This window comes from Musca domestica, unplaced genomic scaffold, assembly GCF_030504385.1.
Source record: "Musca domestica strain aabys unplaced genomic scaffold, Musca_domestica.polishedcontigs.V.1.1 17, whole genome shotgun sequence".
Classification (NCBI taxonomy): Eukaryota; Metazoa; Arthropoda; class Insecta; order Diptera; family Muscidae; genus Musca; species Musca domestica.
The window spans coordinates 12,885,254-12,907,889 of NW_026712230.1; the positions used below are offsets into that span (position 1 = coordinate 12,885,254).

Sequence of the window (22,636 nt, forward strand, 5' to 3'; positions counted from 1 at the left end):
TATAACTATCAGGCAACAGCAAAACCAATAAGGGCGTTCTACGACGTAGCTTGTTTTCTCCAAGCTCGCTTCTCTCTGTGCCAAAACAAATTAATAATTCCAGATGTTATTAACTTTGATAATCACACTCAGTTTCATCGTAACATTAGTGGCTTACGCCAGGCGACGCCAACAGCAACATTATATTCATAAATCACCATCAATATTAGCAACAACGCCGCCACCATCACCACCACCACAACCGTCTCAGGGTACTTTTAGTTATTTGTTTGAACTTATTTTCCATTTGAATTATTATTCCTTTAATTTCATTATTATTATTTTTTTTTTTCATTCCATTCATTTCAGAAAATTGTACAAAAGAATTAAATTCTTCAGCCTCATCTGGCCGCATCAAAAAAGTTCAATTCTCCAGTGATAGTTTTAAGGTGGAAGAAGACGACGATCACAATACGATTTGTGACAGTGTCAATTGTTTAAATCTCGACGATAAACAGTTGGAAAACAATCATAATCATCAGCAAGAAGAGCAACAGGAAACGTTGGATAATTGTGATACAAAAAATAATCTTAGATTAATTTTGAATAACAATAACATCAAGATGAGCAATTCGAACAACGAACGGCCTAGCTTTTTGGTAAGTATATGATGTTGTTGGAATTATATATGTGAATTGTTTGTTATTTGAAAGAATTCCGCGGGAGAGTATAGGACTTATGAAATTATCACGTAACATAGACCAACATAAAATGCAGCATGTTTGCAATAGAAGTTTGTGTATTTTTTTAAGAGGAATCAAAATTCTTCCTCATCATTATATCGTGGGGATTTGGGAACTTCAATAAATTCTTAAGTGTGTTAAATACAGTAAAAATAAAGAGCCCATTTGAAATTTTTTGAATGACTATAGCTAATGTCCTAACCATAAAACGTTAGTGCTACTTTGGGAATGATAAATACATGTTTTTATTTAAAATGCTTGGCCTTGAACCTTTTATCCATCATAGGAATATGAAGGATCCGGTACATGGAAGTTTAAGATCCAGCTAAAAATATTTCTCCAATCATCGTACACTATGCAATAGGATAAGGCGATGAAATCACTTTGAAAGCTTGGCCTCTGAAAACCGCCACTCAACACTTAGGATACCACTTCACTCCCTAGAATGAAAAGGGTAAACGTAAACCCTTAAATCAACAGACCCAGATGGTTTGAATTGCATTCACAGTTATGTAAATCTGGTGCTTTGTTTGTTTTTTTTTTTTTTTTTTTGTATTCTGGTTTGAACCCGCATTTAACTTCAAATTATATTTAAATCTATAGTTCAATACTCGGTCTAAAGTTCCACTATTGTATACCTACATACACTTTATTCAAACGTGAAGTAATTTCCAATATTATATTGCAGGGTGGCCTGATTCAGAAATTTTTCAATGGCCAAAAAGTAGAAGAGGTACGTTTTATTTAAAAATCTCATGATAATAAGTTACTAGGGTAACGGTTTTTTCTCAATTTTAAACTTCAATTTCAATTTTAATACTTAAATAACATTTCTAATAAATTCGTTAACGCACATCTTGAAACTTAAATGCATTACTAATTTTTTCCTGCACTTATTTGTAGGTCGGCGATGAAAATGAAGTAACCAATGGTCATGAGGCTGGAGAATCAGGCGATGAATTCCCACAAAAAATGCAAAATGACAGTCAACGCATGAATGGTGATTTATCGGAGAAACGTAAACGTTTGAGGTAAGTTCATGAAATAGCAACAGTGTGAAAACAAACTTAAACCACCCCATACTTATCTGGTCACCCATATATACTGTATTTAAATAAAAACAGGTGATCCACCGGCAAAAAGCATGCCATGTGCGCTGATTGTTCGCCTATAAAAACATTGGCAAGATAGCGTCATGAATTTCTTTCTACAAATCCACTCTCCAGACTAACTAGAGTCATGAATTGTTTGTTAATCTCTGAAACAGATTCTTCGTCGTCATTCACTGATCCCAGTCGGAGAGCGTAAAAGTGCTCAAATAAAATAATGAAATCAAAATTTTTATATAGCCCCAACTAACCTCCTCCTAACCGACCGCCGGCCGTATGAAAACACCTCATCCAATGCAAAACGTAAACAAACATCATACGATGTATGGTTTGTATACATATTCTTCTTTGCTCTGTTGTTTAGGGTAAATCCCATATACATACTATACACATTCTCAAACTATTCTCTGAGAGAGCGTTTCTCTCTCACAAATACAATAAATATTATGTCAGTGCTGCGCAACATGTAGCGAAAATAAATTGGGGATTAGATATTCATATTTAGGTACTTTTTTACTGATGGAAACAAAAAAAAAAAAAAAAATAGGAAGCTTTAAAGGGGTTATAATTGAATATTTATGTAAACCCTATTTATTTGTTAGATTTACTTATTATTTATGTAGCATTTTACACGGAAAAGTAATTTTTTGCTAGTTGGGCCAACACTCATTTTTGGATACGTCGCTGAAATCATAAATATTCATAAGATCATGTAAAGTACCCATTTATTCAAATTATTTTGATGGCATTTTGCTTTTTAGCTATACTGTTGATGGATATTATTAACGGCCATTGACTTTTTGATGGAAATATGTTCAAGTACTATGGGATAAAATAATACGTGCACTCATACCAGATTTTCTTAATATGGGATATAATTTTTTAGTGTGGCGATTTCAAGGTGCAGAGTTCATAGATTACAATATTCCGGTAATAAAACCGGTAAAAAAGTTTTTGAGTAGAGCGACAGTAATTATTAATACCTCGCACTACAATTTGAAAAATTCGTATTCCTGTGTTACATCAGTTTTATTTCTATCCAACAAATTGAAATTTATTGTCCTATGTGAAGTAGTGATTCTTCTTTTTATTTTGAAATGCATTACTTTCTTCGTACTTTGAATGTACCAAATTTGGGTTCCCATAATTGACTTTAACAAATATTTGAAAATTAAATTAATAAATAAAATAATTAATAACATAAAAAAGTGTAGAATGTTTAAAAATTTAATGCCACGATTTGCATTTTATTACAAGCTGACAGCAAACCCCATGGTAGAATAATACAGGTAACAACAAGTGTTGTTGTACAACAATCGTAACAACAACCACATACAAATTTGTTTTAGTAAATAATACAAGTGTCAGAGAGCATACATAGATAATGTATTCTACATTTTGCAATTTTAGGAAACATGAAATATACGAATATATTATCTAAAGTGGTGTCGCTGTTCCTCTTAAAAATTTCCTCCTTACATTCCTTCCATCGCCTTTGGCATTTTGTTAAGTACAACGGCAAAAAAATATGTTCACATTTCCCTGCAGTGAAATTTTATATCAAAAAGGGTATACCGATTGTATATCAAGAAATGGAATTAAATCACAAAACGTTAATACGAGTTTGACACTAATATTACTATAGTGTCAAATCAGCTGGGACTTGCTGTTACCTGTAATAATTATACCATGAGCAAACCCCAGCAAATTTGACCACTGTATCAACTTTTTTTAATATAACAATTTCACTTATTACAAAATATTATAAGAAAAAAACCTTGTTATACTATAACCAAACAACATCGATGGTAGCATGGTACAATGAAGAGAAGGTAGGTCAACTTTGAAAAAATTGCAAGTATAGAGGTCTACCTGTTTGGCTTGTAATGTCAGAAATAGTATCAAAACAATAACAAAATCAAACAACTTGTTGCATTTATTTTGAATAAATAATTGAAAACCGCGAAAACTGAATGAAAGGTCAACACTTATTTTCAAAACCAGGTTCTATATATCTCCAAAGGATTATTTCGCTACAAAAACTCTAGATTTTGTCGATGCATACGATGAAATAAACATTTTGAAAACATCCGAATTTGAATGTTTTCTAAACAATTTTATTGTTATTGAAAAGAAAACACATACATAAACAAATAAAGATGACATAATAAGCCAAGAAAATAAAAAAATTGAAATCATATGGTATCATTGCCCTACCTTGATATCATTGTACCATGGATGGTAGTATTTTTTTTTTGCTGTAAAGGAAAAATGACCCCGCTTTTTTAATGAGTCGTACTTCTCATGTTTTCTACAATTGCGTATATGTATTTGAATCCTCAACAATTAATTTAAGTTTTGCAAGATTTGTATATACAGCTGAAATCATTAAAATCAATTATTTTAGAATTGTCCGTTTTTTTATTTTCAATTCAATAAGATAGGTTGCAAAAATTTACATTTTTAAAATTAAAATAATATAGAATTTAATTTTGTTTACATTTTTGCACATATAACTATTACAATACATACAATAACAAAAATCTACGTTGTTGAATTGTATATGTTGTACTTTTTTGGAACGTTCCCACGCCTCACATTTCCACCCCTGCCGACTGCGGGGCGACCTCATTTTACGTAGGGATCGCGTACACGTCATGATCCGCATCATAATGAGAATTTAGTAGGAAACTGAAAACGAGCTACAGAATTTAATACATCAGCTAGTTTGTTAAATAATAAAACATGTATATAAATGGTTTAAAAATAAAATTATGAAAAATAGGAAATGCAAGCATTGTTTCAATATATAAACCAACTCAACGTTACACCAACGCTCTAATGCAAAAGATGTGATCGAGATGCAAAATAGCGTTTTACGCCTTGGCAAAACACAACTTTCGTGTTAAACGGAATCCTAAGATTAATCTACTTCTTTGACATTAATAATGCCCCTGAGTATGCACATGTATGCATTTTTGAAGAATAGCCATGGACTGCTTAAAATACAAACAGTAGAATCACTACTTTGTATGGAACAACTTCCAATTAATTTCTGTGAATGCCAGTTATTTGTGAAATTTAATGCTGAATTTGATTTAAAATAAGAATATTGTAGCATATAATTTTAGAGTAGTCAATTTATAGATATTTCTGGAACCGTTCAAGAACCTTTGTGGGGTATGTAACTGTGAAATTAACATAAATGAAATAAAAACTAATGAACTCAAAGAATCATTGAGGTCAATAATAATTTCTGGAAGGCGTACTGTGTGCGGATATTTGTACAATCAATTCGTTAGGGCCTATCGTCAATGACATGTGCCATATTTAACAAGTACATAGGGAATATAGACCACGAGCGGCTTAAAAGAAAACTGTCACATAATGATTTCTCAATGTAGGGTCTACACAGGTCCTAGCACATGGAATATTCCTGCTACAGTTAAATGGACGTCAGAAGAGATCTTGATAGCATATGAAGAGAGAGAAAGAGAGAGAGAGAGAGAGAGAGAGTTGAACATTCGAACACTTAACGTTTTATAAAATTTTAAATAATTTTCACAAAGATATGGATGATCAGACAGTACAGCGTTGAAAACGTATCGCCAATAAGCACAACAAAAGGACAAGATAATTCAAATTTCATATTTCGAGAACCTCCTAACTGTTATGCGATCTGCCGCCACCAGTAGTCCATCTCTGAGACCTCTGTTTATTACGTTCATACACATAGAATGAAAATCTTAAAATGTAATTGTAGTGAGGGAGGAATAATATATAGGAGGAAGTTTAATCACTTTAGACAACATCTGACTTATGAGTTCTGTATGATTATTAGTAATCCAACTAGATGTTAAACTGTTTGTTACCTTTTAAAAGCAAAAAGTAGTCCATTGTACTATACATGTAATGTTGTAATCTTAAAAGCATATTTTATCTCTGTCACTGACTGAACTGCATTTAGTGCTTGACAATTCGATTAACATAAGATGTTGTCAGGGCAGATGTTGTCTTCAGATTTCCAAATGTTGGAAAGCACAAGGCAATCATATACATTAATCCATTAATTTGTAGTGTAAGTCACCAACTTTTACTTTTGAAGGTTAGACACACGCCGTCTACCACAGTAGTGTTATCGTTTTCGGTTCAAAACCTAATACAGACTACAGAAATTGTTTTAGAAGAATAGCAATCAATCAATGAAAAAAGTTTCCCTTTTCCGATTTCTTTTCATGATGAAAAGTAATCACCTGTTTTTACAATTCAATATTCTGTAGGCGATCACCATAATGAAGTTTGATTGTGTTTGTCCAAAAGTGCTGATTCAATGCAGTTAAATGCAGCAGAAACAAGTAATTTTTAATTAAACTTTCACATGAAATCAATATTTTCCTCTCTTTTTTGCTCTATCTTAGTAGGGTTTTACCTGACCCTTAAACATTGTCGTGACCTTAACATGAAAACTGCTCTGAATCCCTTTTTCCGATACATTTCGAGGTATTTAAAATTTAATTCGTTTCTACTTTAAGTGTATCAGTTCGAATTGTACGAACTTCTGGGTTCAAACATTACGACTAAGATATTGTATCAACACTTGTTGTTATTACCAACATTTGTACTAAAATACACAATTGTCTTGCAAAAAAATTATCTTTAAATGTAAACAAAAAGGAAAAAAACTATGAATGAAATTTTACTCTCATTTTCGAATTGTGCTCTCATCGCCAGGCGTCCCAAGAGATATAATTAATGTAAAACTGTCAACATTTAACCATTGCTACGTCATCTAAGGCAATTGATGACAACCCAATGCAAGAGTAAGGACAGGTTTTTAAATGTATTTTAATAATTTTGCTTTTATTGTTGTTGTTTTTTAAAAAAACAATCTCGAAGTCCGGCATCAGTATTTAAATAATGAAAACAACAAAAAAAAAAACATTGTTAGATTTGTGGTCGTGTCGGCCTAAAATGCGGTTTCAACACTTGTTTTCTTTTGGTTGGCGGCAACCTGTCCGCTACCACTTTCTCTCAATGCGCAAATGTTGTGTTGTTGTATTTCTTGTTGCCTACAACTGCTGTTGTTGCTGTTAAATGAGAGAAAGAGCAGAATTTTGACAGAGGAGTCATCACGATTGCTTGCTGTCTTATTGTCTTGTATTAACGTTGTTTCCTCCTCTACACGGTTTGGCTTAGTAGTATTTCGGAATTTGTTGGTATTACAACGTCTTAGCGGGTTTTCTGACTTTTGGTTAACGACGTTTTGTGTAGTGAGCTTAAAACGATATTGTTGTCTGTTCATGTCCTCATTATTGTCGGTCAAAAATTTTGTATTTGTCGATGGCAATGTTGTTTTAGTATCGTACGCGTTTTTTTCTCATGGTTGTTGGATTTTTTTTTTAGTTTTGTGTATTAATAAATTTTGTTATTTGTTGTAGAAACAAAAATCTCATAAAATTGCATTTGAATAAAAAACACGTATACTAATATTCCGAATGTAAAATTCATAACGAGTAGAAAAAAAGTGTTTCTCCTAATTTGTATGCTTTTGGTAGTTTTTGTGATACTTTGGAACATAATGTTGAAACGACGTGCTAGCAAACGTTTTGTTCTTGATCAAACCTGCGACCAACAGCCGGATGGTGGAAATGCCGGAACAAATGCATCTGCTGCATCCTCAACAGCAACCAGCAATGGAACAGCTCTACCTGATGTCAACATATCTATGGCGGATAACTGTCAGACAGAACAAGAGCAGCAACAGCAGCAGCCAACATCTCCTCCGGCTCCCACTAATAATGTCGATCAAAATTCCAATAAAACCTATTTGACACCAAATACGGGCACCACACCAACTCTCAAGTAATTAAATTGACACACCACTAAAATAATTTCACACATACATACATCAATACATGAGACCAAAAGCATTACAGACGAAACCAACCAATAACCTTATAACAGTTTTAACAATTTTGGAACAGCTACCTATGTCGAAAAAAGTTCAATAACATTCAACTCTATGACGTTGCTAATGGCATGACATTGATTGGTCACTATGGTGGGCTCTTGTATGAAGCAGTATTATTTATTGGCGCTTTCGTTCTGTGGTTTCTTAAATATCTTACCAATTTGTGTTATTTTCTGTACGTCATCAATTTGTATTCGTTATTTTTTGTTGTGATGATATTGACGATAGTGTAAATATTCAACAGAAAGGTAAACAAGTATTTAAACAACCGCAAAGGTTAAATTCCACCACACACAAATTAAAATAAATAATTATTTAGAAAGCTTTTTTTTTAAAAATCTTTCTTATTAAAAATTATTTCTAGAATTGAAACATGTTCTATTTGGAAAGGTTAAATTCCATTTATATTTGATATTGATTGTGAGTCTTATATAAACTGAGCTTAACAATGGTGGAGAATTAAAAGGGGGAAGTTATTGAGAAGAGAAAGTTGTTGAGATTGACACTAAGCCAGGTTCACATATCTTAATTATGGGTCCACTGGCATAAAAAAATATTCCACAGGTGATCTGTAGGAAAAAATGACGTTATTTACTACAGTTCATCCTAAAGACGTAGTGACATCCTCTCAACGTTTCTATCACTATATACTTACGAATAGATGATATGTGATCTCTCAGATCTTTAATTTCTTACTGGGTAGACAATTGATCACTCTCGAAAACCAATTAAGTATGAATAAAATATATAAACGATTAAACATCTACTTTGCAGTTTGTAGACAGGTGGAGGAAAATATAATAAAATTGCCAGGGGATTAGTCAGGGAATACCATAGTTTTCGAAAGAGCCACTAATCTTCGAAGGTTCCCTGGGCTTTTGTCTGGTGATATTAATTTATATACATTAAAATACATTTTTTGGGGTTTTTTCTAAATCTTACAATCGCAGTTACGAACATTTTTATACCCTCCACCTTGGAAAGGAGGGTATATTAACTTTGTCATTCCGTTGGTAAAATTCATAAATATTCGTCGTAGACCCCATAAAGTATATATATTCATAATCAGCATACATTTCTAAGTCGATTTACATTATTTGACGTGAGCGTCGACATTTAGCAGAACAATTTGTTATGTGTCTAGGATGGTTGGTATCGGTCCACGTTTTGGTATAGTCCCCATATAACGGTATTTTGATGATTTTTGCCACATTTCTTTGCGGATTTGTCTAAAAATTGGTATTTGTGTGTCCTAATGGGTTCTAGCTTCGTTGCCGAAACACTGTATGTATAGGTTCACGTTTTTGTATAGCCCCACATAGCGGTTTGCCACATTTTTTCACGAATGTGTCTAAAAATTGGTATTTGTAGGTCACAATGGGTTCTAATGTTTCCAATTCCTTATAATTTTATCTAGTTTCGAACATGTATCTTTTCTGCTTTTGCTCTCAAAAACCTTTTTTTATTAAATTTATTCCATTAGAATTTATGTCTGGTCAAAGACTTCATGTAAAACGTTGAAATGTAAAATTTGTGAAACAGTGTTTCGTGTCAATATTGAAATTGTTCAACTTTGAGATTTTGAATTGTTCATTATTTTTATTAAGAAATGTAGTTTCCGATCAAAACGAACCATATATGTATAGTCTTTAGTTTATTAAACAAGTTAAAAATTTATATTTATTGGCATTCGAAAATGGGCATCTCCGTTTTATATTAAATATAACAAAATTAATATGTGTCCTTTAACGATAATTGCATTGGTCTAATTCTAATCAGAATCGTGTGAGAATCATTTTGGTGGGGAAATATAATCAGCTGATGCTTATTGTCAAATAAAATTTAGTGACCGTGGAGTAATGTCATTACAATTGTTCTTCGTTTTTAAAGAAAATAAAAATGAAATGGAACTAAATATATTTTTAATTTTTTCATAATATTGTTTTTACAAAATTTCTATTAATTTTGGCCCTTTCAAATGTTTAAGAAATAAAAGAACAAAATTAAAAAGGGAGATTAGAATAATTCATCTCATGCAATGACAAACTACTATGGGGAAAAGAAGAGAGATAAATAATAATATTAGGTTGCTTCGCCATAAAAAGTCAGTGTAAATTAAAACACGTTGAACACAATTATTTAAAATTTCTTGTCTTTAGAGGAATTCCAAGTTTTTGCTTAAAAGTTTTTTTTTTTTTCACAATGTCGTTATAAACAAACAATCTCCTCAACTAATCCCCAAAATTTTAAATATTTATTTTTTTTTCGCATAGTGCTGTGAATTTTTGTTCTATTTATTATTACATCTCTCTTTGCCATAGTTCAGCAAAGGCTATCTCTATTATATTTTCATATGGTGATAGTAAACAGCGAGTGAGTGCGCGGTGGATGGTTGTACAGCAGGAGACTCTTTATTTGACAAAACAGTGAACATATGATTGTGTTTTCATTTCGTTTCTGCCTCTTCTTCTCTATTTTCTTCGTATTGTTGTTTTAGTTGGATTTTCTTTACTTTTAATTAAATGTCGTAGAAGATTAGTTCAATAATATCGTTTTTTTTTTTTTCTCTATTTTTGTACTTGTGATAAAAGTTAAAAATTTCATTTTGACAGATATACAAACGCCGCACATACACCAAAACACACACACATATGTCCTATCTAATAGAGTGTATGGTGGAGTGCCTTCGATATACTTTTTTGATTTGTTAAAACAAAACCTTTTATCTGATATAATTTTGTCAACAAATTCATCGTAAAAGTATTATGCACATAAAATTGAGCTGCCGACTATTATGTCTGCGTCGCGTGTTTTCTTTTCGTTGTTTCAGTGAAAAAAGGTAATGGTGGGCCTCTCAATGTCCGACAGCCGGCATATAGACAGTTCGATAATGCCTGTTAGGCTGTTAATATATTGGAAGAGAAAGCAACGGTTATTCATAAAATAAGATTGAATGGATAGTTTTTCTTTTGTTCAATTTTAATAAGAGAGTTATGACAGTTGTTTGTAATTGTATATATTGACATTCACAAGAAATCACTGACCACCTGCTAAGGCGAAAATTATTAATTATTATTTTTTGGTGTGTTATTTGTTAAAAAGTGTTTTCGTGAAAAGTGTTGAAAAATCGATAGTATGTGGTAATTGTTGTTGCCTTTTATTGTGAACATTTAAAGACATATGTACATACATAGTTATTACCGTAATGAATTATTAACGCTTCTTCATATTATAAATAATTAATTTTGGTAAATCGTGTTAATTTTTGGGGAACAACGCATATTTTTTGTTGTTCTAGAAAATGTTTCTTGCCTAGAAAAGTCAAATGTTGCAGTGGAAGCTACTTCCTCCTCGAAAACTGGAAAGGAAATATATATTTAAAAATGGACCAAATTAAAAATAATTTTGTGTCATTGTTGTAAAATTTCAAATGAAATAAGTGTTTGTTCCTATATCAAGGAATAATTGAAAACAATTAGTACTACTTAGCAATATTTTTTTCGATATTATAAAGGGAAAAATTGGTTAACTTATAAACCGCAGGTTCTGGAACAGAACAAATGTTTATAGCTCCAATTAACTGAAATTAAATTTAACTTTATTTTAAATTTGACATTTTCGGGCTAAACACGACCTGTGATTGCTGTTTACTTTGGTGTTGACAGGAATTCCAAGTTGCAACTATCCGCGATCAATAATTAAATAAAATTTAATTTTATAAAACGCCAAAACCAAAAAATTGTACATATAACTCTACCAATAATGGGTATAGAACATAATGTTCATAATTTAAAAGGGGAAAGGTACGATGGCATAAAAAAAATGTAGGCACTTATGTCATAAAGCAATATTACCAAATAGTTTTATCCTAAGAGTCCAACCCTCAACTTCAGGTATAGATCCACCATGTTGCATAGCTCCGCATCCTATCCTATACTACTACGTCCTTTCAATTGCCTTCCATTTTTTTAACAAATTCCTGGAGATCTATGGCTATAACTTATGGAAATGCATAACTCAATTTATTTAAGTTGAAGTAGGATACGAAAAAAAAAACTCAGACACAAGGATTGGAAAATTTCTTGTCACTCCTGGAGTAAATATTCCGATATGAGTTGGATCTTCAGCAAAATTTATAACATTTACTTACCTATCCAATATTTTTTTTTGATTTTTCGTTTATTTTATTAATAGCCCTAATTAAAACACATAATAATGCAAAAAAAAAAACACCTCAAACAATCAAAACCCATAAAATGTCAAAAATTTCCATTTCACATACGACAACAGCAGCCAAATTAAATTCCGGTTCTATAGCTAAGTAGAATAGTATGTAAATTATTTAGAAGCTAGGTATATAATTCCAGAGTAATTACTACAAAAAAATGACCTCGAATTCAATACAATACAATGAACTGACGTCTCATACACAACAGAGAATAATAATTGGATTCTAACTGGAAATGAAAACATGATACTTGAATGATATTTTTAATTTAAGAATTAACGGAAGTTTTCCAGATTAAGCCTTGGAATAAAATTCCTTTCGCAATCGTTTTAGGTAGACTTGTTTACATATATTTAATTTGTAAACTTCTAGATTCTAGACCTAAATTGGCGGTCACAGACTTCAAATAATTAAATTTGTTAATTAGAAACCAAAATCATTATTATCAACAAATTAAGTATAGGAATGGATTCAATGCTATTTATTTTTGCAGCATAGTTTTAAAATATTCCTGGAATGTCAAGTAGAAAGAATTTTCACATTTCCACGATGAATGCATTAAAGTTGACTTTAAAAAACATGTAGTTTTCTTAAGGCCAAGAAGTCTTAGATGGACGTTCAAAAATCCTTTATAGTCTACATAAGCGGGGAAAACTAAAAATGGTCGATGATTGAAGTCATCTTAAAATAAATAAGGTATTCTTTAAGAAGACCCATAAAATCCAAAAAAAAAAAATTTAGAGAAGTAAGACTTCAATATAGTGGACATTCCAATGAGGTTCACATGGTTAAATATGTTTTAATATAAACTCAAATATTTTATTTGAAAAATTTGTTCACCTTGGCAAGACTGTACCATTTAATATAAAAAAACACGAACTAATTTCACCTTTTTATCTCTGTATCGTCCTCTTCCTTTAGACCGAGTATGTCTCGCGGCACAGGACTCGGCCAAGATCGCTATCAGGATCGTGATTTTCATATTGCAACTCCCGAAGAATTCGTTAAAAAATTTGGTGGAACTCGTGTCATCAATCGCATTTTGATTGCCAACAATGGCATTGCAGCAGTCAAGTGCATGCGTTCCATTCGGCGTTGGGCCTATGAAATGTTCAAAAATGAACGGGCTATTCGTTTTGTTGTTATGGTCACACCGGAAGATTTAAAGGCAAATGCTGAATATATTAAAATGGCTGATCATTACGTCCCAGTTCCCGGAGGTTCGAACAACAACAATTACGCCAATGTGGAATTGATTGTTGACATTGCTTTACGTACTCAAGTACAGGTGAGTAGTACAAATATTTGCTAATTAATTTAAGTTTGTTTTTTTGAAGAAATCGCATGTTCTTTGTTTACTCAATAAAATAATGAATTGAAAAAAATGTGTTGTTATATTCTTCCTAAATAGGCTGTTTGGGCTGGTTGGGGTCATGCATCGGAAAATCCAAAACTACCTGAATTGTTGCACAAAGAAAATCTTGTCTTTTTGGGTCCACCCGAAAGAGCTATGTGGGCTTTGGGTGATAAGGTTGCCTCCTCCATTGTGGCCCAGACTGCAGACATTCCCACGTTGCCCTGGTCCGGTTCAGAATTGAAAGCCCAATACAGTGGCAAGAAAATCAAAATATCCAGTGAACTGTTTAACCGTGGTTGCGTTAGCAATGTGGAACAAGGTTTAGCGGCAGTCAACAAGATTGGTATGTCTTCAAGAATAAATGACACGGTGGAAGTACTTTGTATGATTATTAAATTTTTCATTTATTTTAGGTTTTCCTGTCATGATCAAGGCTTCCGAAGGTGGTGGTGGCAAAGGTATTCGTCGCGTTGATACTGCCGAGGAATTCCCCGCCCTTTTCCGACAAGTACAAGCTGAGGTTCCGGGATCTCCCATTTTTGTCATGAAATTGGCTCGTGGTGCTCGCCACTTAGAGGTACAGTTATTGGCCGATCAGTATGGCAATGCCATAAGTCTTTTCGGTCGTGATTGCTCCATCCAGAGACGTCATCAGAAAATTATTGAAGAAGCTCCCGCTATTGTTGCCCATCCAGAGATTTTCGAAGATATGGAAAAGGCTGCTGTTCGTTTGGCGAAAATGGTGGGCTACGTAAGTGCCGGTACCGTCGAATATTTGTACGATGCAGAGGGAAAATATTTCTTCTTGGAATTAAATCCTCGTCTGCAAGTAGAGCATCCATGTACTGAAATGGTGGCCGACGTAAATCTTCCCGCCTGTCAATTGCAAATTGGAATGGGTATACCTTTGTATCGCTTGAAAGACATTCGTTTACTCTATGGAGAATCTCCCTGGGGTACGTCGGTCATTGATTTCGAGAATCCTCCAAACAAGCCACGTCCTTCGGGCCACGTCATTGCCGCCCGTATTACATCTGAAAATCCTGACGAAGGATTTAAGCCCAGTTCGGGTACAGTACAGGAATTGAATTTCCGTTCCAGTAAAAATGTTTGGGGTTACTTTAGTGTTGCCGCTTCAGGTGGTCTTCATGAATTTGCCGATTCTCAATTCGGTCATTGTTTCTCATGGGGCGAAAATCGCCAACAGGCTCGGGAGAATTTGGTCATCGCTCTTAAGGAGCTTTCCATTCGTGGTGATTTCCGAACCACTGTAGAGTACCTGATTACGTTGTTGGAAACCAATAGCTTTTTGGACAACACCATCGATACCGCCTGGTTGGATGCTTTGATTGCTGAGCGGGTGCAGTCAGAAAAACCTGACATTTTGTTGGGTGTTATGTGTGGAGCTCTTCATATTGCTGATAGACAAATTACAGAGGCTTTCAACAGTTTCCAAACATCCTTGGAAAAGGGTCAAATTCAGGCTGCCAACACTTTGACGAATGTCATTGATGTGGAACTCATCAATGGCGGTATACGTTACAAGGTTCAGGCTGCCAAGAGTGGTGCCAATACTTACTTCTTGTTGATGAACAATTCCTTTAAGGAATTGGAAGTTCATCGCCTGTCTGATGGTGGTATGTTGCTGTCATTTGATGGTGCTTCCTTTACCACATACATGAAAGAGGAGGTGGACCGTTATCGCATTGTCATCGGTAATCAAACCTGTGTATTCGAAAAGGAAAACGATCCCTCGTTATTGCGCAGTCCTTCAGCTGGTAAACTAGTTAATCTACTAGTCGAAGATGGTGCCCACGTTAATAAGGGCCAAGCATATGCGGAAATTGAAGTAATGAAAATGGTTATGACCTTAACTTCTCAAGAAGCTGGTACTGTCTCGTTTGTGAGGAGACCTGGTGCTGTTTTAGATGCTGGTTCTCTATTGGGACATTTGGAGCTGGATGATCCATCTTTGGTTACCAAAGCGCAGCCATATAAGGGACAATTCCCACAACCTGAAAATCCTCCAGTGCCAGAGAAACTAAACCGTGTCCATAATACATATAAAACCATTTTGGAAAATACTTTAGCCGGTTTTTGTTTACCAGAACCCTACAATGCCCAACGTTTGCGTGATGTCATTGAGAAGTTTATGCAAAGCTTAAGAGATCCCTCTTTGCCGTTGTTGGAGCTGCAAGAAGTCATTGCTTCCATATCGGGAAGAATACCCATTTCGGTGGAGAAAAAGATACGCAAACTCATGACTTTGTATGAAAGAAACATTACCAGTGTGTTGGCCCAGTTTCCCTCCCAACAGATTGCCAGTGTTATTGACTTCCATGCTGCCACTCTGCAAAAGAGAGCCGATCGTGATCACTTCTTCCTTACAACTCAGGGCATTGTTCAATTGGTGCAACGCTATCGTAACGGCATACGTGGACGCATGAAGGCAGCTGTCCATGAACTGCTACGTCAATACTACGATGTAGAGTGTCAATTCCAACATGGACACTATGACAAATGTGTGGGTTTGGTTAGGGAACGTAATAAAGACGATATGCAAACTGTGGTTAATACAATTTTCTCACATTCCCAAGTGGCCAAGAAGAATCTACTCGTCACCTTGCTAATCGATCATTTGTGGGCCAATGAACCTGGTCTAACTGATGAGTTGGCTCATACACTTAACGAATTGACCTCATTGAATCGAGCCGAACATTCTCGTGTAGCTTTACGAGCCCGCCAAGTCCTTATTGCAGCCCATCAACCTGCCTATGAACTTAGACACAATCAAATGGAGTCTATATTCCTTTCAGCTGTCGATATGTATGGTCATGATTTCCATCCGGAAAATCTACAACGTTTGATCCTCTCGGAAACTTCTATCTTTGATATTCTGCATGACTTTTTCTATCACTCCAATCGCGCGGTATGCAATGCTGCCCTGGAAGTGTATGTAAGAAGAGCCTATACATCGTATGAGTTGACTTGTTTACAACATTTGGAATTGTCCGGTGGTTTGCCATTGGTGCATTTCCAATTCCTATTACCCACTGCCCATCCAAATCGCCTTTATTCACGCATGTCCCACGATGGTGTTGAAGGTGGCCCCGAGAATGTTAGTAATACGTTCTTGCGTACCGGCTGCATGTCTGCATTCGATTCCTTTGAACATTTCGAAATGTATTCTGACGAAATATTGGACTTGCTTGAGGATTTGGCATCACCAGCATTTGTGAGTGCAAAGGTAAGGAGGTATATGGGGATTGGAGTGAAGGAATTTAACTTTAACTGATTATTTTCCATTAGGTTTTGGAGGCTGTTGATGCTGTGGATTCCATGTCTGATGGCCGTTTGAGTACCTCAATTAATGTATCACTTTCTGATCCAATTACAAGAGCCAATGCGGCCGAAGAAGCCAAATCTACCGAACCCATACATATCATCAGTGTGGCCGTTCGCGAAACCGGAGATATGGATGATGTTCAAATGGCCCAGATTTTCGGCAACTATTGTAAAACACACCGCGAAGAATTATTGCAAAGGCGCATTCGTCGAATCACCTTTGCAGCATTGAAGAAGTAAGTCGATGTTGTTGCAATAAATTGAATGTAAACGTAAACTGTATGTACTTTTTGGAATAGGCGTCAATTCCCCAAGTTCTTCACGTATCGTGCCCGTGATAATTTCGAAGAAGATCGCATATACCGCCATTTGGAGCCGGCCTGTGCCTTCCAACTGGAATTGAATCGTATGAGAACATATGATCTCGAAGCCTTGCCAACTGCCAATCAAAAAATGCATTTATATTTGGGCCGAGCAAAGGTATCACAGGGTCAAGAAGTGACCGATTATCGTTTCTTTATCCGTTCGATTATTCGCCATTCCGATTTGATAACCAAAGAGGCTTCATTTGAGTACCTACAAAATGAAGGTGAACGGGTTCTACTTGAAGCCATGGATGAACTAGAAGTTGCATTCTCACATCCTCATGCCAAGCGTACGGATTGTAATCACATATTCTTGAACTTTGTTCCCACGGTCATCATGGATCCTGCCAAAATTGAAGAGTCCGTGACAAAAATGATTATGCGTTATGGTCCCAGATTGTGGAAATTGCGTGTATTGCAGGCTGAGTTGAAAATGTTGATTCGTCAATCGCCCCAGGCATCGACACAAGCTATTCGCTTGTGCATTGCCAATGATTCTGGGTATTTCTTGGATATATCCATGTATACCGAACAGACTGATCCTCTCACGGGCATTATTAAGTTCAAGGCATATGGTGATAAATTAGGTTCCTTACACGGACTGCCAATTTCCACGCCCTATATGACTAAAGATTTCCTCCAGCAAAAACGCTTCCAAGCTCAAAGTAATGGCACAACCTATGTTTATGACATTCCCGATATGTTCCGTCAAATGACTGAACGTCATTGGAAGGAGTTTTCAAAAGCAAGACCAACAGTCGATGTTCGTATACCCGAAAAGATTCTTATTGAGTGTGTAGAGTTGGTTTTGGAAGGAGATAATTTGGTGGAAATGAAACGTTTGCCGGGAGAGAATACTGTAAGTTTTATTCAATGTTTCTAATCAAGGCTAGACACTTATTATAATTTTTATACACAGTGCGGTATGGTGGCCTGGCGTATAATCTTGGCCACACCTGAATATCCCGAGGGTCGTGAAATGATTGTCATTGCCAACGATTTAACCTATTTCATTGGTTCATTTGGCATACAAGAAGATATTGTCTTCCACAAGGCTTCACAATTGGCTCGTGAAAGAAAAGTTCCGAGGGTAAGTGAAGTGACGGGCTTTATAAATCTATAGCTGGATCTGTATCTATATAAAATTGTTCCTTGTTGTCTTCCTTCCTTAGATTTACATTTCTGTGAACAGTGGTGCTCGTATTGGTTTGGCTGAAGAAGTTAAGTCAATGTTCCGTGTAGCTTGGGAAGATCCCGAAGAACCTGAAAAGGGCTTCAAGTATTTATACTTGACCACCGAAGACTATAGTAAAGTGGCACATTTAAATTCGGTGCGTGCCATCCTCATCGAAGATGAAGGAGAGCCTAGATACAAAATTACCGATATCATAGGCAAAGATGATGGTTTGGGTGTCGAAAATCTACGTTATGCCGGTTTAATTGCCGGTGAGACCTCACAGGCATACGATGAAATTGTAACAATATCCATGGTAACATGTCGCACCATTGGCATTGGTTCATATTTGGTGCGTCTGGGACAACGTGTCATACAAATCGATAATTCCCACATCATTTTAACTGGTTATGCTGCTCTGAACAAATTGCTGGGTCGTAAGGTTTATGCATCCAACAATCAATTGGGTGGCGTTCAGATTATGTACAACAATGGTGTTTCGCATAAAACGGAAGCTTTGGATTTGGATGGTGTCTACACTATATTGGATTGGTTGTCTTACATGCCAGCTTATACCGGTGGTGATTTGCCAATTGTCACACCCAATGATAGAATAAATAGAGCGGTTGATTTTATGCCCACAAAATCTCCCTACGATCCACGTTGGATGTTGGCTGGTAGAGTTAATCCTGGTGAGTGAGAAGAAAAAATTGTTTTTGTAAATGTGTGGAATATTATTAAACTCGGGTTTTCAACAGCTAATGCTAGTGAATGGGAAAATGGTTTCTTTGATCGAGATTCCTGGAGCGAAATTATGGCTCCCTGGGCCAAAACTGTGGTCACTGGTCGCGCTCGTTTGGGTGGCATACCTGTGGGTGTTATTGCTGTTGAGACACGCACTGTTGAAGTTGAGATGCCAGCCGATCCTGCCAATTTGGATTCTGAAGCTAAGGTTAGAATTGTAATTTTTATAAAGGTGTGTGAAAGTACAACGTTTTACCTTTTCAGACATTACAACAAGCTGGCCAGGTTTGGTATCCAGACTCATCCTACAAAACTGCCCAGGCAATTAAAGATTTTGACCGTGAAGAATTACCCTTGATCATCTTTGCCAATTGGCGTGGTTTCTCCGGTGGCATGAAGGATATGTATGAACAAATTGTGAAATTTGGCGCTTATATTGTCGATGGTTTGCGTGAATACAAAAAACCTGTTCTCATCTATTTGCCACCCAATGCTGAGTTGCGTGGTGGTGCATGGGCCGTGCTAGATTCATTGATAAATCCCCGTTATATGGAATCATATGCCGATCCAGAGGCTAGGGCTGGTGTCCTTGAACCGGAGGGCATTGTAGAAATCAAGTACAAAGAAAAGGATCTAGTCAAAACGATACATCGTTTGGATCCCACAACCATTGGGGTAAGTTACGAATAGTAAAATTTTTCGAAATGGAAATGGGTTTCAACTCTTCTCTTTATCAGTTGAAAAAACAAATGGATGAAGCTTTGGCAGCTGGTGATAAGGTTAAGGCCAGTCAAATTAATGAGAAAATAAAGGAACGCATCGAGGCGATGATACACGTTTATCATACTGTGGCCGTACACTTTGCCGATTTACATGACACGCCCGAACGTATGTTGGAGAAGGGTTGCATCAATGAAATTGTACCATGGCGCGAATCACGCACATGGCTGTTCTGGCGCTTAAGACGTCTTTTGCTTGAAGATGCCTTCATAAAGAAAATTATCCATGCTCAGGAAGGTTTGAGTGTGGGTCAGGCCAAGCAAATGTTGAGACGTTGGTTGGTCGAAGACAAGGGAACAACAGAGGTATGTTAACATGGACATAGTTTTCAATATGACATCTTTATTTATTTAACTTTAATTTCAGTCTTACATTTGGGATAAGAACGAAGAAATGGTGCAATGGTATTTGGAACAATTGAAACCCGATTCCATTGTATCGGGCAATATAAATGCAGTGCGCAAAGATGCCATAATTTCTGCCATCACCAAAATGCTTGAGGTAAACAAAGTTTTTATTACTTAAAAGAAACAAATATTAATGCTAAAATTTAATTTTTTAATTATTAGGATTGTCCTGATGTTACATTAGATGCTGTAGTGGGCCTGTGTCAAAATTTATCACCAGTTAATCGTGGTGTGGTTGTACGAACTTTAGCCCAATTACAATTAAACGAACAACAACCTAGCGGAAATCAAGGATGATATAGTTCAACGAACAATTCGACAAATATGCCACCTCAGAATTTTTTCTACCAGTTCAACAAATATTAAGCTAATGACCATAGATTTTCTCTAAACCACCTCACATACACATCCCAGTTCACAATATGTTCTTTTAATGAATAGCAAAAATAAGGGCAACGATTTGAACACCATGTCATAAGCGAACTAATTTCAAGCGCTCTACTCATCCATCCATTTACCCCACCCACACTCATATTATTGACTATTATGTATAGATAATATTGTGTTAATATTCTTTAAGATTAGAACATTATTGTGAAGTTACAATATGCTCTTATTTTGTTAATACTTTTTTCGAATAATTAAGACATTTTTTGTAATGCTGCATTTGTTATTTTTTCCTCTTACATGTGAATTTGAATTTAAAAAATAGCTAAAATGCTCTAAAAACAAACGATGGGGACAAAACTTCAGAAAGACCATGGTTGCTTCAAAGGCTCCATAGTCGGTGATGGTTTAAAACCTATAACCTAACTAGCTCTAGCTAACGACGCACATTGTCTTGATTAATCTTTTTATTGTCAATTCACATAATTTAGTTAAATTTAGATATACGCATGTTGATGTCTCTACATCATTATATAATTTTCTCATTTCATTTAAACTTATTAACGATTTTTTATTGTAGTAATATGAAAACGTTTATAAGTATGAAATACTTTCCATTAGTTTATATATGTATTTAAAAAGCCAAGAAATTCATATGTTATTACTTTTAACTTTTATTTTAGATAAGCTGTAAAGAAATACGAAATAAATAAGACATTTTTCAGGTAAAACGAATGATAATTATGAAGAATATATGGAAATTGTATAAAAGAAAATAAATCATGAAGAAATTTAAATATTTTGTGTGATTTGTGTTAAGTAGTTCTCTCCTTGTTGAATACTGAGATTTTTAAATTATTTTATTATAGTATATTTAACACGAGAAAGGTTTTTATTTCAATTGAAGAAAGAATACGATTTTGGAGCGACATATGCGGTACAGTATTATATGTGACATAGTGTGTGTGTGTTTGATGTCGAAATCCATTCGAATTAATGTTGATGTCCTCACAAAAAGGTGTCCTGGTATTACTCCTCCTTTTTGGAGTTATTTTAATATTTTTCCTAATATACCATTATCACACCATGACAAAATTTAATAACGTAATATCATGTTTTGTACTGTTTTTTTTTTTTTTTTTTTTTAAGTGGGGCAAATAAATTACCTGTATACAATTGCTCTGATCTAGAACTGCAAGAATATACAACTTTTCAGTATGATAACCAATTTTTCATTTATGATATATAAGAAAAATGCTGAGCATGTTGTGTTAGGGGCTATGCTCGGATCATATTCACTTTTTTATAACTGATAAAATTTGTAGATTTTTTAAGTAGCCGGGCTTCGACCGGGGCTTAACATTTTTTCCTCTGGGGTATGTCCCCAACACGGGCTGCGCGATCCATAGTTTTTCTAAACTTTATAACGGACTTCGATATCTTGGGAGCTATACAAATTTCAGGTCAATCGGTCATAGCCCCTAAACTCAACGTAAGCCCCAAATAGTTTTCTTTTTTTCTGATTCAGTTGATTGCTTACAAGATTTTGCAGGAATTCCATATTTACTGTTCAAAAAGATAATAAAAATATCTCACTTTCTCAGATAGAAGCTACTGAGCAATTCCCAGAGGATAAGTAGCCAGACAAACCTATTTTTACAGCCTTTTGGGTTCGGGATGAAAATAGAATTTTAAATATCTATCGGTAATCAAAAACTTAGTTAAATAGTCCCACAACATTTTTTTTAGTTTATTTGTGACAATAGATATCAGAAGAATTCGTTTCAAATATACAAAATCATGGCAGTGTATATATTGTCTATCTTAAAACGTGATCTGTCCAAAGTATTCATACGTACAGTAGCTCCATGCGAAACTCGTACAGCTAAAGAGAAAATTTTATTTTTTTATAACTTCCAAAAATCAAAATTTACAAATTTTTTTTTACATTTTATTAGTACACTTTGTAAGTAATTTAAAATGCAAAAAAAAAAATAACATTTTAATTCATTAAAAGTAAAAAATAAATAAATATTAAAAGAGATCA

At 34.9% G+C, this 22,636-nt stretch overlaps 1 protein-coding gene across 2 annotated transcripts; it reads left to right on the top strand.

Moving 5' to 3' along the window:
- The first annotated feature begins 88 nt into the window (after positions 1-88).
- Positions 89-21,386, top strand: LOC131801660 (acetyl-CoA carboxylase-like). Of its 2 annotated transcripts, XM_059120560.1 has the most exons (16): positions 89-251; positions 349-638; positions 1,411-1,455; positions 1,626-1,753; positions 12,952-13,318; positions 13,442-13,730; positions 13,801-16,634; positions 16,697-16,968; positions 17,032-17,956; positions 18,017-18,187; positions 18,270-18,963; positions 19,030-19,223; positions 19,280-19,690; positions 19,753-20,100; positions 20,162-20,296; positions 20,365-21,386. In XM_059120560.1, exons 1-16 carry the CDS (start codon positions 104-106, stop codon positions 20,497-20,499), a joined length of 7,386 nt encoding a protein of 2,461 aa, XP_058976543.1. In that variant the 5' UTR covers positions 89-103; the 3' UTR covers positions 20,500-21,386. The 2 variants fall into 2 exon arrangements, with proteins under 2 accessions (XP_058976543.1, XP_058976544.1); XM_059120561.1 differs by lacking the exon at positions 1,411-1,455.
- The last annotated feature ends 1,250 nt before the right edge of the window (positions 21,387-22,636 follow it).

What these genes read in the sequence shown, in the direction of transcription:
- LOC131801660 (XM_059120560.1), top strand. Translation starts at nt 104, where the DNA reads ATGTTATTAACTTTGATAATCACACTCAGTTTCATCGTAACATTAGTG. An exon ending in ATGGCCAAAAAGTAGAAGAG is followed by an intron (nt 1,456 to 1,625) that starts GTACGTTTTATT and finishes ACTTATTTGTAG; the next exon opens with GTCGGCGATGAAAATGAAGT. An exon ending in CCATCACCAAAATGCTTGAG is followed by an intron (nt 20,297 to 20,364) that starts GTAAACAAAGTT and finishes TTTAATTATTAG; the next exon opens with GATTGTCCTGATGTTACATT.